This window comes from Zeugodacus cucurbitae, chromosome 2 (assembly GCF_028554725.1).
Source record: "Zeugodacus cucurbitae isolate PBARC_wt_2022May chromosome 2, idZeuCucr1.2, whole genome shotgun sequence".
Taxonomy (NCBI): domain Eukaryota; kingdom Metazoa; phylum Arthropoda; class Insecta; order Diptera; family Tephritidae; genus Zeugodacus; species Zeugodacus cucurbitae.
In genome coordinates, this window is record NC_071667.1 from 27,995,565 (window position 1) to 28,011,045 (window position 15,481).

The 15,481-nt window shown below is 36.5% G+C and overlaps 1 protein-coding gene across 1 annotated transcript; it reads right to left on the bottom strand.

Moving 5' to 3' along the window:
* Positions 1 to 6,492: 6,492 nt before the first annotated feature.
* LOC105213705 (cryptochrome-1) lies at positions 6,493 to 10,511 on the bottom strand. Its single transcript, NM_001304750.1, is given in 5 exon segments — positions 6,493 to 6,912; positions 6,976 to 7,778; positions 7,833 to 7,949; positions 8,009 to 8,361; positions 10,017 to 10,511. Coding segments are annotated over 5 exon segments (1,644 nt in total). The 5' UTR covers positions 10,156 to 10,511; the 3' UTR covers positions 6,493 to 6,680.
* Positions 10,512 to 15,481: the final 4,970 nt, after the last annotated feature.

Below are 15,481 nucleotides of genomic sequence, written 5' to 3' on the forward strand. Positions count from 1 at the left end.
GAAGAAAATTTTCGATGGGGCGCAAGAAAGACAAGTGTAAGCGTTGCTCCCGAAATGGATATTTTAATAAGTATATGGTGTAGAGGTAGTAGCAGCAAATATAGAGCAACGGCCGCAGGGAAGTCTTAAATATAAATTTTAATTAAAATTTAAATTAATCATTAAATTACTTCGAACTCCATTATAAATTTAAAGCAAAACAGAAATGATAAATCTAAAAAAATGTTATTTAATTGTACGAACATATGCTTATATTTGCGATAAAAGAAACTTATATACATATAGAAATAGTGAAAAGCTAAAGTGAAACAGTTGATAAAGTATATAAATAAATAAATAAAAGGCTAAAAGAGAAAATATAAATAAATAAAAAATAAATACCAAAGGAATGTGTATGTGTATTTACAGTAGCGCAGGTAGGTAGGTGCAGATGGATTGAGTGGCCATAACAAAGTATATGAAGCACAAATTAGCTTAAAATAAGCAGCACGATTTAGTTCTAAACTACTACATAAAAGACCCACAACAAAGCAGTAACTTTAGATTAGAAGTGACAGTTTGATTTAAGTTGGATATTAGTGTGAATTAATAAAAAATTAGTAAGACAAATAGCACTTTGCGAAGGAAGAAGAAATGCAATAAAGACAAATACTTTAAAATAGAGCTAATGCACATTCACTATATGTTGATACACTATTTATATTTAGTTCCATGATGTACATTAGGGTGGATTATTAAATCAAATTAATAATTTATTCACACATACAGCTAAAGCATGGACGAAGCGATTGAAATGTATGATATGTTGTGTAAGAATTGTTTTTCAAAATTTAAGTACCCCCCTTATATATAGATTTTTGTATTATTGTATTTTTTTTTTGGATTTTCGGTTAATTACATTTCAAATTGTAAGGCTTAATCCTGAAACCGAAAATTTTAGAAATACCTTTTACATGATTTAAACTGTGCTTAGTTGCACATAATCTAATTAGTCCGTTTCACTGCTATCTTTAGTTTCAACGATCTTGGTGATTCCTCAGATAGTTTACTTCTAAATAGTTCAATTATCTACTTGTAATGGTTTAGAAGTAATCTATTGATTTCAAGAGTTATGACTCGTGTCAAATTTTTTATCTGATATATAGGAGGTCGAAAGGATTGTAACGATTTAATATGTCTTATTTTAGAATAAGTTTCTATAACAATTATTAGGAAGTAGAGATTTATAGAGATCTCTTTTCAGTCTCATTAAATTACATTCTATTCAGTTATGACTCTTTAACTCATTTCATGATGCTGAAAATCGAAACGAGAGGTTAACACTGACTTTGTCTATCACCTTTATTTTGTACTTTATCAAAATATGGAAGGAAAGTAATGTTTAGTGGTTTATTATCTTCCTAATTTTTTTGTTTGACTTCGATTTTGAAGCAAAGATTTGGATTATCGGGAAACGATTTATTTTCAGTTGCTTATCGATCTCTTCGGTTTTCAAAATGGTTAAAGTTCAGAAGTTAACTTTTTTATTCCCGTTAATTGTTTATACATGCTATAAGCACAATTGTTAATTGCTAGAATGTAGAATCTCACGGTTAAATACTAATTGGTTCGATCATTTCTGATTTTTAAAAGGGAGTTATAAGTCTATTTCCATTGATTATTTTATATGCAATTTCTCGATATCCGAAATACATGCGGTGGCTACTTCTTAACTCCGTATTTCACATACTTTCATATAAAATGTAGGTTACATGCATATATGAGCGCTGCTGAGAAACTGCAAAACCGCTTCCTTCCTCATGGGATTAATGCAAACATAACCTCAGCGCTGCAGTGAAATTAAAAACTACAATTCTGTATGATTAAATCTATGATACAAATAACGATGAAATTAAACGAAAATTAAAAATAAATAAATTATTATTTTAATAATAATAAAAATATATAACTCCAAATAAACTGACAGAAAATAAAAGCAAAAAACAGCAATTGTGTATTAGGGTGCAACAAATATTGTTAACTCGAAAAAAAATCCATATGTGTCATTAAAAGTTAATTAAACGCGTTTGCTCAGCAAAACATATTAAAAAAATTTAAAGCGAAATCCTTTCAACTGAAATTCCATTTTAACTAACGTTCTAATTTTGCCCATTGTTAATCTAAATGTTAAAACAAAAATTTAAATGTCTCATAATTTAAATTAATTTTACGTAGCAATTAATTGGAAATTGGTTAGAAAATTTAGAAAAAGTGTATTTGTACATACATTTCGAACTTCTGTATGTTGAGTATGCGTTCAGTGTACACCACAAGGATATACTATGTACGCAAAATTGTATGCGTTTTAATTTTTTTAAGTACGTGTTCAATCTATTTGTAACATACTCACATAAACTTGTGCATAAATTATAACAAAGTAGCTATTAAAACGCGCTGGTCACGTGTCTACTCGTAAATTTTGCAAAAAATATATTCTATTGTCCTCAGTTGATTAATCTGGCGTGTTAATTAGGTGATAATGAAAGAAAAATAGTAGCAAAAAGTATAAAAGATAAATAAATGCAAATAAATAAACAAAAAAAAAAAATAAATAAATTTTGTCATACTTTTTTCGACTGAAATGTGGTTTTTGTGGTAAGGTAATTGTGGTGAATTTCGTAAAAAATATATTTACGACCAACAATTTGTGGCGTTTTTCTTTTTAGATGTGAATTTTCTTCGTCAGAAGTATCTACCGAAGATCACATTCACATTATATGATTAAATGATGTTTTATTTTGTACAGAATATTTAGTCTCAGATGGTCCATCCGTTGAGTCCAATTTTCGATGGCTCGTTCGAGCATTTCGACTGGTAACTGGCGATTGACACGCGTGATGTTTTGCTCCAAGGCCTGCATCGAAGCGAGATTGCAATGTGTGGGAAGTGGCGTCGTCTTGTTGAAACCAAATGTCGCCGAGATCACGAGCTTCAATTTCCGACATCAATGACGTTATCATGACGCGTTAATGGACGGCATTGACGATTACCTTCTCATCGACATCATTTTTAAAGAAATATGGATGATTCCACCGGCCCTAAAACCACACCAAACTGTTTTTTTTATGAAATGGCAGCTTTTGAATCTAGTCAGGTTGCTTTCCATCTCAAATGCGGCATTTTTCTTGTTTACATTGATTGAGTCAGAAATGGGCCTCGAAAATTTCAGATCTTCTTGGAACTTTTCAAGAGCCCATTTGAGTGAAGCGATGTCGCTGGGGAATTTCGAGCGGCTTCAGTTCTTGCATCAGCTGTATTTTGTACGCTTTCCATTTAAGATCTCGACGTAAAATGCGGCAAGTTGTTCCAAACGTCAGTCCGAGTTGCTACGAGCGGCACCGAATCGACTCTCCACGGTCTTCGTGTACACTCTCAGCTACGGCAGCTACATATATTTTCTTCACTGCGTGCTGGACGTGGTCTATTCGGTCGATTTTTATCCAATAATGAATGCTGGGTCTCATATATGATGTGCATTTTAGTAATAAAGTCGAACAATTTTTAAACGTTGAAGAATCGTAAGTCTTTCCATGATGAAATGCTAAACAATGTATGTGATTGGCGTTGCAACCGTTTAGCCGGTTATAGCCGAATCGACGATAGTGCGCCACCTCTCTCTCTCCTTCGCAGTTCGGCGCCAGTTGGAGATCCCAAGTGTAACCAGGTCGCTCTCCACCTGGTCCCTGCAACGGAGTGGAGGCCTTCCCCTTCCTCGGCTTCCTCCGGCGGGTACTGCATCGAACACTTTGGAGTGTTTTCGTCCATTCGGACAACATGACCTAGCCAGCGTAGCCGCTGTCTTTTTATTCGCTGAACTATGTCAATGTCGTCGTATAACTCGTACAGCTCATCGTTCCATCGTCTGCGGTATTCGCCGTTGCCAATGTTCTTAGGACCATAAATCTTGCGCAAAATTTTCCTCTCGAAAACTCCTAGTTTCGTCTCATCTGATGGTGACATCGTCCAAGCTTCTGCACCGTAAAGCAGGACGGGAATGATAAGCGACTTGTAGAGCTTGATTTTGGTTCGTCGAGAGAGGACGTCAACTTACACAGCCGTATTAGTTTTGCGGGGATACCAAATTCAGACATCGCGGCGTAAAGGCCTTTTCGTGCTGTCGAAAGCAGCTTTAAAATCGACAAAAAGGTGGTGTGTGTCAATCCTCTTTTCACGGGTCTTCTCCAAAATTTGGCGCATGGTGAATATCTGGTCAGTTGTCGATTTTCCAGGTCTAAAGCCACCCTGATAAGGTCCAATCAGTTTGTTGGCGGTGGGCTTTAGTCTTTCACACAATACGCTCGATAGAACCTTGTATGCGATATTTAGGAGGCTGATCCCACGGTAATTGGCGCAGATTGTGGGATCTCCCTTTTTATGGATTGGGCAGAGCACACTGAGATTCCAATCGTCAGGCATGCTTTCTTCCGACCATATTCTGCAAAGAAGCTGATGCATACAACTTATCAGTTCTTCGCCGCCGTATTTGAATAGTTCTGCCGGTAATCTATCGGCCCCCGCTGCTTTGTTGTTCTTCAAGCGGGTAATTGCTATTCGAATTTCTTCATGGTCGGGTAATGGAACATCTGTTCCATCGTCATCGATTGGGGGATCGGGTTCGCCATCTCCTGGTGTTGTACTCTCACTGCCATTCAGCAGGTCGGAGAAGTGTTCCCTCCATAATCCCAGTATGCCCTGGACATCGGTTACCAGATTACCACCTTGGTCTCTACATGAGGATGCTCCGGTCTTGAAACCTTCGTTAAGTCGCTTCATTTTTTCATAAAATTTTCGAGCATTCCCTCTGTCTGCCAGCTTCTCAAGCTCTTCGTACTCACGCATTTCGGCCTCTTTCTTTTTTTGTCTGCAGATGCGTCTCGCTTCCCTCTTCAGCTCTCGGTATCTATCCCATCCCGCACGTGTTGTGGTCGTTTGCAACGTTGCGAGGTAGGCAGTCTGTTTTCTCTCCGCTGCGAAACGGCACTCCTCATCGTACCAGCTTGTTTTTTGTCGTTGCCGAAAACCAATTGTTTCGGCTGCAGCGGTACGCAGTGAGTTTGAGATGCCGTTCCACAGTTCCCTTATACCGAGATGCTGATGAGTGCTCTCAGAGAGCAGGAGTGCAAGTCGAGTAGAGTATTTCGTGGCTGTCTGTTGCGATTGCAGCTGTTCGACGTCGAACCTTCCTTGTGTTTGTTGGCGGGCATTCTTTGCTGCACAGAGGCGGGTGCGTATCTTCGCTGCGACCAGATAATGGTCCGAGTCTATATTTGGTCCTCGGAGCGTACGCACGTCTAAAACACAGGAGACATGTCTTCCGTCTATCACAACGTGATCGATTTGGTTCCGCGTGTTTCGATCAGGAGACAGCCAAGTAGCTTGATGTATTTTCTTATGCTGGAATCTGGTACTACAGACGACCATAATCGGGCCCCAGCGAAGTCGATCAGCCTCAGGCTGTTAGGCGATGTTTCGTCATGGAGGCTGAATTTTCCGACTGTTGTGCCAAAGACACCTTCTTTACCCACCCTGGCGTTAAAATCGCCAAGCACGACTTTTACATCGTGGCGGGGGCAGCGCTCATAGGTGCGTTCTAGGCGCTCATAGAAAGCATCTTTGGTCACATCGTCCTTCTCTTCCGTTGGGGCGTGGGCGCAAATCAGCGATATGTTGAAGAACCTCGCTTTGATGCGGATTGTGGCAAGACGTTCATCCACCGGGGTGAATGCCAGGACTCTGCGACGGAGTCTCTCTCCCACCACAAATCCAACACCAAATTTGCGCTCCTTTATATGGCCACTGTAGTAGATGTCACAAGGACCCACCTTCTTCCGTCCTTGTCCCGTCCATCGCACTTCTTGGATGGCGGTGATGTCAGCCTTGAGTCGTATGAGGACATCAACCAGCTGGGCAGAGGCACCTTCCCAATTAAGGGTCCGGACATACCAGGTGCATGCCCTTATATCATTATCCTTAAAACGTTTGCAGGGGTCGTCATCAAAAGGGGGGTGTCTCATCCGAGGCTTTTGTAGATTTTTCATTGGGGGGTGTTTTTATGTGGTGGGTCCCAAACCCTACGCACAACCGCATAAGCGGGCTTCGCCTTCTCACTTTAGCTCGCCTTCAAACGGATGTCTGTTGGCTACCCAGAGGATACTTGGTCTAAAACCGGAAGTCGTGAGCTGCTTGAACCATGTGGAGAAGAATCGTTTCTGGCCACTCCCAAGTGAATGACAATCAAAAACTTTCCTCACTTGCGTGAACTTCTACACATGTGTCTACCTAAATTAGTAACATAATCTCAATAATAATCAGTCTTGTGTGAGTCTAAATTGACGGTGGAGTGAACAAATTTATGTCTCTATATTTTAAACTTACTTAACGAATTAATAAATCTACATCTACGATATCATTTTAATCAATTGTATATTTATATAACATATATATATATATTTATTTAGGTTATGGGTTAAGGATATATGACTAAAATTTATTCTTATATAATTTTAATTAGCTTTTACAACATTAATGTGTGAATATGCTTTAATAAAACAGATATTTAAATATTTATGTTATCGGTCCCCACATTTGCTTATCCAATGCGTATACTTTCTTATAGTTTTTTTTAAGAAGAATTCGGAAGCTCATTCAACCAACCAAAAGAATTGATGCACTTCCTCTTCGTTGGATGGCCGACAATGTGGTGGGCCTTCATCGGGCGCGCCGCCGGCGATCAACGACTGCCTCAGTGTTTGCATAGCGTGTACATTACGTTTTGATACTTTTGCTAAGTCGACGATACGCTCGGGATACTGCACGCCAATGACACATTCGCAGTTTTCCTGAAGTTCCTGTGGCATACGCCATGGTTCGTGACTATATTTGGAAAAATAGCGAAGCGACTTATTCAAAGACACTATATTTTAGGAAAATACTTACATATACTCCTGAGGCACATTAGCCAACTCTGGTACATACTGACGAATGTATTCACCTTTGGGATCCAAACGTTTGGAAAATGCTATAGGACAAGAGACTAAAGAGGAATCCAAAAGACGTTCGAATGCAGACGATGACACCCACATCCAATTCCCAGCACATACTGACCAATCAGCATCCAATAGATATTTGAGAAAGTGCCTCAAGCCATGTTCCCAACTTTGCCAGAGTGCACCGCGAGTCAGGAATGTTGCCACCGTATTGCGTAGTGTGTGATGCAACCAACCCTCGGCCAGCAATTGGCGCATTGCAGCGTCAATCAAGGGAAACCCAGTTTGACCACTACGCCAACTTTGCAACTGTTCCTTATTTGGTGCAGCCCATGGAATGTTCAAACAGATCGCATTGCCCTCCATGCGATCGTAATAAGGATTATTTACGGACATTGTATAAAAGTACTCACGCCAAATGAGCTGCCCAGTGATGTGCTCTCCGCCGGCCATGTGTACACGTTGACGTAAAGCCTCAATTTGCACGTGCTTGAAGAGATCATGTACGCTCCAGTAAAAACGGCGGACTGACAGACAGCCGAAGCGAAGATGAGCGCTCATCGATTTCGGAGATTCGAGTATGTTGGGATTTGCCTGATTTGGGAGATAGTATCCGTTTTTAAAAGCACGCTCTTCTACTTTTAGACGCTCATCTAGATGTAACAATGCTTGCTGTTCACCGCCATGCCATTTCACCTTGGCCACATAGCTTACATTGTCTGGATATACATTGAAGTCCTCAGGTGTGGGGAACTATGGAGATAACATAGATTGAATAAAACAAACATCGAGCACGAATATACATACCCGCCAGAAGGCGTTTAATTCCATAAGCATGTTATCAGTTAGTTTTAGAAACTCAACGCCATCCCAGTCGGGATCTTCAACTGGACGTGGTGGAACACCAATTATTTCCACGGTGTGCTGAGGGGATATCAGTTTTCAATTATTGTAAATTTATTCGAAATCATAAATTGTCTTACCAAAAACATCTGATAGGTCAATGGGGGAATTCCACCATTTGTACTAATAACAGTCCGTGGATCCCACAACGTATGAGATACCTTCTCCACTGCCTCAATATCCAAGTCGTTACATAGAGAACGCACTGAATCATCACGTCGATTCCAAATTGGTTCGCAATCCTGTTCGAAGCAAATCTTATTCAATCTATAGTATTCACTTAGACGACGAAACACCGTTGCCGGATTGCCTTGGAACAAGTATAATTTGCCTGAAATATCACTCGCTCCGCGTATGGCTTTTAATTGTTTATCAATATCAGCCAGGGAGTTGAGAAGAAAGCTCATACGATTATACCCAACTGTCTTGGTACCTAGAGCGGGTTCGAATGAGAATTAAGTGATTTAAATGCATTATTTAATCTTCATACAGAACGATAGTTGTCATTAGTTAGTAAAGGGAAGCTTATAATCTTAAGCTTCAAGTTAAATGAACTCGTTGTATTTAGATATGTTTTGTTTTGGAATTATTCGACCATATTTTATTGAAATCCACTGAAACTAGGATCATTAAAAATATGGTTTACTTGTTTTTTTGGTGCAATATTTTACTCGGTCTGTAATAAAGTGCCATTATTAAGTGGGCTTAAGGGGTTAGTTGGGTGTCAGAGGTCAAAAAAAGAGTATTTTTAAATTTTCTTGGATATACAATCATATACGTGTTTCATTTAAACATTTTGGCATATCAAATGTACATTTTATATTGTATTTTGTGAAATTTGTATTTACAAATTCGGAAAACTCAGCCGGGTACCTCATCTCCCATGACGTGTCTAAAAAAAATCAATACACCAAAAATATTTCGATAGTCATGGTATAGTACATACATTTCGTTAATGAACGATTAAAAAAGGAAATATTAAATTTGATTTTTAAACATACATATTGGACCTAATTATTGAATCCGCAGCGAATTCGATTTCGATACGATAAAGATTGTCGATCGAAAATTGTCATGCATTCATTGATTTCGTCTATAAACTGCTTTTCCACAAAGTTAGAACGTAAAACTGTTCTATCGTTACTTATCGGGAAATACGACAATTGTGATAAATGAAATTGTCTGTGCTTTGCTTCACTTATAAACGGATAGATTTCGACCAAAATTTTCGATTTTGCGGAATCAATGATTTCGTAATTAGCGACATTTATTAGCCAAGGAATGTATTTTTTCGTGTCGGTAAGTGAGTTGAATGTGATCGTAAATTTTATTTTCGATACCGTTTCAATGATTCCAACGTACAATTTTGATTAAAAAATTGACCTAACTTTGATCTCGACGACCAGTCGATCGATAAAACAATTTTATGGGAAACTCAAAATGTACGGACTTTCTTAATCTTTACCTTACCTTTACCAACTGGGGTATGATGAATTTTTATTATTAATGATTTATACGATTGTGACAAATCGGTGAAGATTACCATTTGCTCTTTGAAAGTCAAATGCGTTTGTCGAGTTTAGTCCATATGCTATAAATTTGTTATATTTTCAAATGGTAGGCTGAACTTTTTCTCGTTTATTTAATGGGGTAGAATTTTATTTAATTATTTTTTTGAAGTTAGATCTTTTAAAACACGCAACCATTTGTGGTTTGCTAACTTCCGTTCACAAATCTGAAAGAGCCTATTCAGCGTATTTTAAGGATGGGACCCCAACCGAAACACCGAAATCTCAAATTGTGGACTGTGAAAATTTCATGGATTTTCTGATCATGTAATTGAAAAACATATATAAGAAACACACTTGGAAATTGAGCTAGTCGAGTTTCGGATCTATGTATTCTATTCGGTGATTTGCTCTCTTGAACAGAATATATTTGATCAAGATTCTACAACAAAGAGGATAATATTTAATAAATGCAAGTACTTACACGCACACAAATATCCACATCTTGTGATAAGCGTACAAGATCAGCTGATCCCCTACATATATATATTTTTACTATTTTATACGCCATTCCACTTACCAGCACTTTCTCCATCAAAAATGAATAGCGGTATCAATGCAATACCCTCCGATTTGTCGGAAATGGCCTCCAGCAGCGCCGGATTATCGTGCAAACGTAACCCATGGCGGAACCACAAGACGTTCGCTCGTTTCGTCATTTTCGCAACGCTTTGCCAATACTCACACGCGAATTGCTGTTATTTAATAAACACAAATATTACAGCACACCGATGAAATAATAATCGTTGTAATATTTTTTTATTATTAATTTTGCTTTAAACGCGTTTTTATTATATTCTCCGTTTTACCACTTGTCGTTTCAGCGCTCTCCCACTGCACTTGGTACTAATCAGATATACAAATTGCACTCAACTACTGTAGAGTATCGATAATTACAAGCTGTTGCACTCTTAGTTCGGTGTACTAGCTCTCCGCTGGAATTGCAGTTCGCTTATGCCAATCGTGCGCTCACTCAAGGGCGACCTTCTCGTGTCAGCCACTTGTTGGCAAATGCAATTAGCGTTGGACACACTGCTAGTTTTCTATGTTTCCACATTTAGTTCTGCTGACGTCGCAGTTTGTCAACTTTTTGCGCAAACTATATCATCACAATCACCCTCTGATTTGTAGAGCTTCTTTCTACCCCCTATTCTTGGAAATTATGTATTGTGTTGTTTTGAATTGTTGCACATTTCTTCTCAACCCTACTCAGCTGCTCATTGTGTCTTTTAAATTTAACTGGAAAACTTTTATCACCACTCTATGTACTGGAGCGTATGAGTGATGATTGTATAATGCATGTAATAGTGATATTTACTTTGTACCATTAAATTGCACTCATGTTAGGAAGTCTATCGTTGTACGGTACATACCGGTATAATTCCTGCAATTGTTCAAAATGAAATACAAATGGGTTTATCCAGTTCTAATAAGCGACGCAGATACGTAGACGTTTTCTGTCTTTAACTTAAGATGGAATGGATAAATGACATCAAATTAAAATGACTAAAACTAAATATCCACTAATTTCGGAGCATCTTACTTTTGAAAACATTAACCCAAAGGATTGTCAAAGATTAACTAATGCTCATTCACTGTAAACTCAAACCCAGACGAAACTCAAACGAAACCACTTATCCTAACCTGGAAATAATGACTAATTCTCGATCTTAGGGATCAAAAAGGACTAATCCGAACAGGTTTTGAAAGCTTTGAAAGAAATGGTAAGCTGAGGTAGGCGCAAAGTCCCAAAAGGTATCAGAGCAGAGAGCGTATCTTGGTATTGTTCGCCCTCCAAATGTGGATTTGCGACTTTGGAACTATAAATACAAAGTTTTTGTAAATCTAACTTTATAATTTCATTATTTTGAGTTATATGGTTTGAAAAGTAACACTCTATTTTAAATATATACACCATGTATGTATGTACTCGTATGTATGCACCTAGTATAAATTTAAGACAGCTCACACAAAAAATATGAATCGAGCGTAAAGTGTGAGAGAGAACACTCTCAAACTGTATTTGGTTTCTAAGTTTGAGAAGCTTAGAGTATAAATTCGAAATTTGCAAAAGTTGGCGTTATGATATGCAATTTGTATTCACTTTACCAATATGTATGCGCGCAATAACTTTTTGTACGTACCCATGAGAAATTATAATGTGAACTTTGATTCACTTTCGACGATTGGCGTTGATGTCGAGGAATTGTTTTAGAGTAAAGTGCATCCATCATAGAAGAAACCTGATAGATACACTTACTGGGGAGCATAGGCCATTATCAAACTCAGATATTAATAACTAAAGTCAAGTAGAGGCGAATATAACATCAAAAGTTGATGGAAAACAATTGTTTAGCGTAATTATTTCCTACAGGGTATCTATGAGCAAGCAAACACATACTTATGTGTTAGCACATCCCTCTACATCGTTGCAGTAGATTGTGCAACATAAAGAAGTCGTTCAGTAACATTTTAGCAAAAGTATATATGTATGTAAGTATATAAAAAAATATATATGTTTGTAATTACATAAAGCAACAGCTGTTCGAGTTGCGTTGTTCTCTTGCCACTATATTTCAGTATATTCACACTAATGTTATTAATAATACTGCACATGTAACTTTTGACAGCAGATTTACCGAGCTTTGACTCGAATTTATGATATGGTGAGCACGAAATTTTACAAATAACCATTTTATCGGAACATGTTTCTTTAAAGAAGACGATAGGGGAGGTGTACTTATGTAATATTTCATAAGTTAGGAGAATTTTACAACAAAAAAGAAGCAAAAATCGAAATACACAAATTTATACATTTATAAGGGTGGAATAACTCTCTATATGATTGAAAGAGCTTATGGGTTTTATATCAATATCATTCATAGACATAGAAATACTCGATGCCCATGAAGGTGCTTCAAGGTGGGAAACGTTTGGCATGAAGGTTTGGGCTAAAACGGCCACCAACGAGATCAACACGACATATCTTGGAGATTGTCAGTGTATTTTTTGAAAAAAAAGAAAATGTCTTTGTCCACTGATTACAGGTAGAACTTATTGAAGTATTTAACAAATGCTTGACATCTGCTCCTACCTTAAGAAGACTGTAATACATCCTAAAGAAACAATATTATATTTTTTGAAAACCGATCAGAATTTGTAGATATTTAAATGACAATATAATGAATCCGGATAATAGATTTACTATTGATATTGGATATATATGGTGACTAGGGATGGCAACTATTAATCATTTGATTAAATTAATCGATTATTTTCACTCAATTTACGATTTAATTGCATCGAAACACCTTTTCAAATTACTCGACTATTACTCGAGTAATTGCAAAATAATCGCAAACAGCATTTTGAAATTTAATACATTTTATGTTCATCTAAGTTAGCTACAGGGGTCGAAATTGCAAACGGTGTAAACATAGTTAAATTCTAATATGTCAACGTAGTTTAATATCAACAAATGAATGTCTGGTAACACTGCGTTTACAGTTAAGTCAAACGCATTTTACGTTAAGTTGTGTGTGGACATTTTTTTAATAAAATAAGCAATAACTACGTTAAATGTCAACTTTGCTGCAAAAATTTAAAATTTTCTAATAACATATCAAATATGTTGCAGCATTTAAAATTAAAGCATGCAACTGTAGCCTGGAAATTGGTGGTAAGTTGGAGCAATCGGTATTACATTTTAAATTTCTTCTAGTTATATATAAATATATGTGTACAAATTAGACTCTGCAATCTAGAAGTAAAGACAATGTTTCCCTAAGTGATGATGACACTGACACCATTTTGTGCACTCTAGTGCACAAACGAAGGACAACGATTTTACATCTCCACAAGATGAATTGAGCTTTTATTTGAATTGTCAGGTATTAGAACTAAGTCGAAACACTATTTAGGCTTGGGAAGAAATGAAAACCGTTTACCCAAACTGTACGGACTTTCAAAAAAGTATTGTCATCTCCTTGGTACCTCAGTACTAGCTGAGCGGCTTTTCTCAAAAGCGGGTGCAACTGCGACCGAAAAACGCAATCGTTTGACAACAATACGTTTATCGAAATTGCTTTTTCTTCAAACTTGTTTGAACAGACTTCTAAATTTACTTGACTTCAAATAAATTTTTAATACGATATTTTAATTTTATTTCCGTTTTTCTTTTTGTGTATATACGAACACAATTTGAATGTCTGATATAAGAATATAGTCTCCTATATTTTATTGGATTTATTTTTACGCAAAGTTGTAAACATTGGAATTAATCGATTAATCGATTTTTTTACATTAATTGCAATCATTTTTTTATATCTTACAATTAATCATTTGATTATTTAATCGATTAAAAAAAATGTTTTGCCATCACTAATGGTGACTACATCATCACTTTGGTATATTCGCTAGGTAGGTTTATACTTATGAACCTATTTCCACCAAAATGGATTAAGATAAGGGCATAAGGGTTCTAAAATAACGGAAATCAATATATATATTATAGTAATAAGTATAGTAATTTATTTTAAGATTTCTCACATATTAACCGACAAAATAAAGCCGACAGGATGTTTGAAAAACATAATATTAGTTATATATTATATATGGGAGCTAGGCGAATTTTTGATCCCATTTTAGACACGGGGGCACATTATTAGACGAAAGAAAGAATATAAAACATCTGAAACATTAACCGATATTTTTGGTAAAAAATATGCCACAAACACTGTGATCCTAATGTTCGGTATCTGAGGACCGAAAAGTTAGAGTCGGATTTCAACAATGATCGAAATCACACCACCACTGTGGTCTTTGTGCAATTTTTTTGTTCCGGTATCTGGTATCATTGGTGCTTCATATATATAATAATAAAGGGTATAATGTAAAGTGAAAGAATCAGATCGATGAAACATTGCGATGTTAAGAAAATATCAAGCACCAAATTTTATTGAAATTGGTTGGTTGCTGACGGTTTTTGATCCAAAAGTGGGCGGCACCACGCTCATTTTGCAATTTTAATATCAATTTAAATGGAGTTTTTCTGTACCAAATTTGCTGGTAAATTTAAGAGTTTCTGACGTTTTTCATTAGTAGATTAATACACTTTAAGTAGTAACCTTTGTAAGGGAAGTGGGCAAAAATGTTTGTTTTATATAGCTTGAGTGGTTTGAGTGATATGTACAAAAAACTTATTTCCACGTTCCACTCTCCCCAAAAATATGTATCCATTATGTGAACAAATATATTACACTCTGTGCAACAATTTGCGACAGTTTAATAAATATGTAGGTATAATATTACAGAAACTTATATAAAACATTGTTACAGTTATATATTATGGAATTCCATAATTTTACTGTAATAATATGTGTAACTTCTGTATGTCTCATCTATCCTATGTGTAACCTTAATCCCTTTCTCTTCTAAAAGTACTCCTTTCATGTTCTCACAATGTATCTTTGTATATATGTATACTTATGTGTGCTTATAATTTGAAAATTTCTCGTTGCTTTTCTATACTATATTCTTTAACATTCATAATTTACGTCAATTGTTCTGCAATGAACAAAACTCATTCGTAATTCCACGTACAAGCATATCCATAAGTGCATGCGTATGTAAATATGTCACGTGTCATAGTGAATCTTTAGTTGTAACTTATTTGTAACACTGACCGTGAACGTTCTGACAAGCGTGTCCTAGAAACGGACGCATATGTTTTTCATTTTCTGTGTTTTCAGTGCAGAGAAGCGTCGTGGGGAATGCGTTTGATGGGTGAATAAAGTCATTGGTCTTTAAAGTACTACACTGGAGAAAATGCTGATTTAATTGCACTCTCACGATATATTTTTTACATTAAATGCACTAGACTTACTTAAAAGATGTGAGGAGAGGCTAAGTTCGGGTGTAACCGAACATTTCTCTCGCAATTTATTGATATAGTTTTATTAAGATTTACCCAAATATTCGGATATC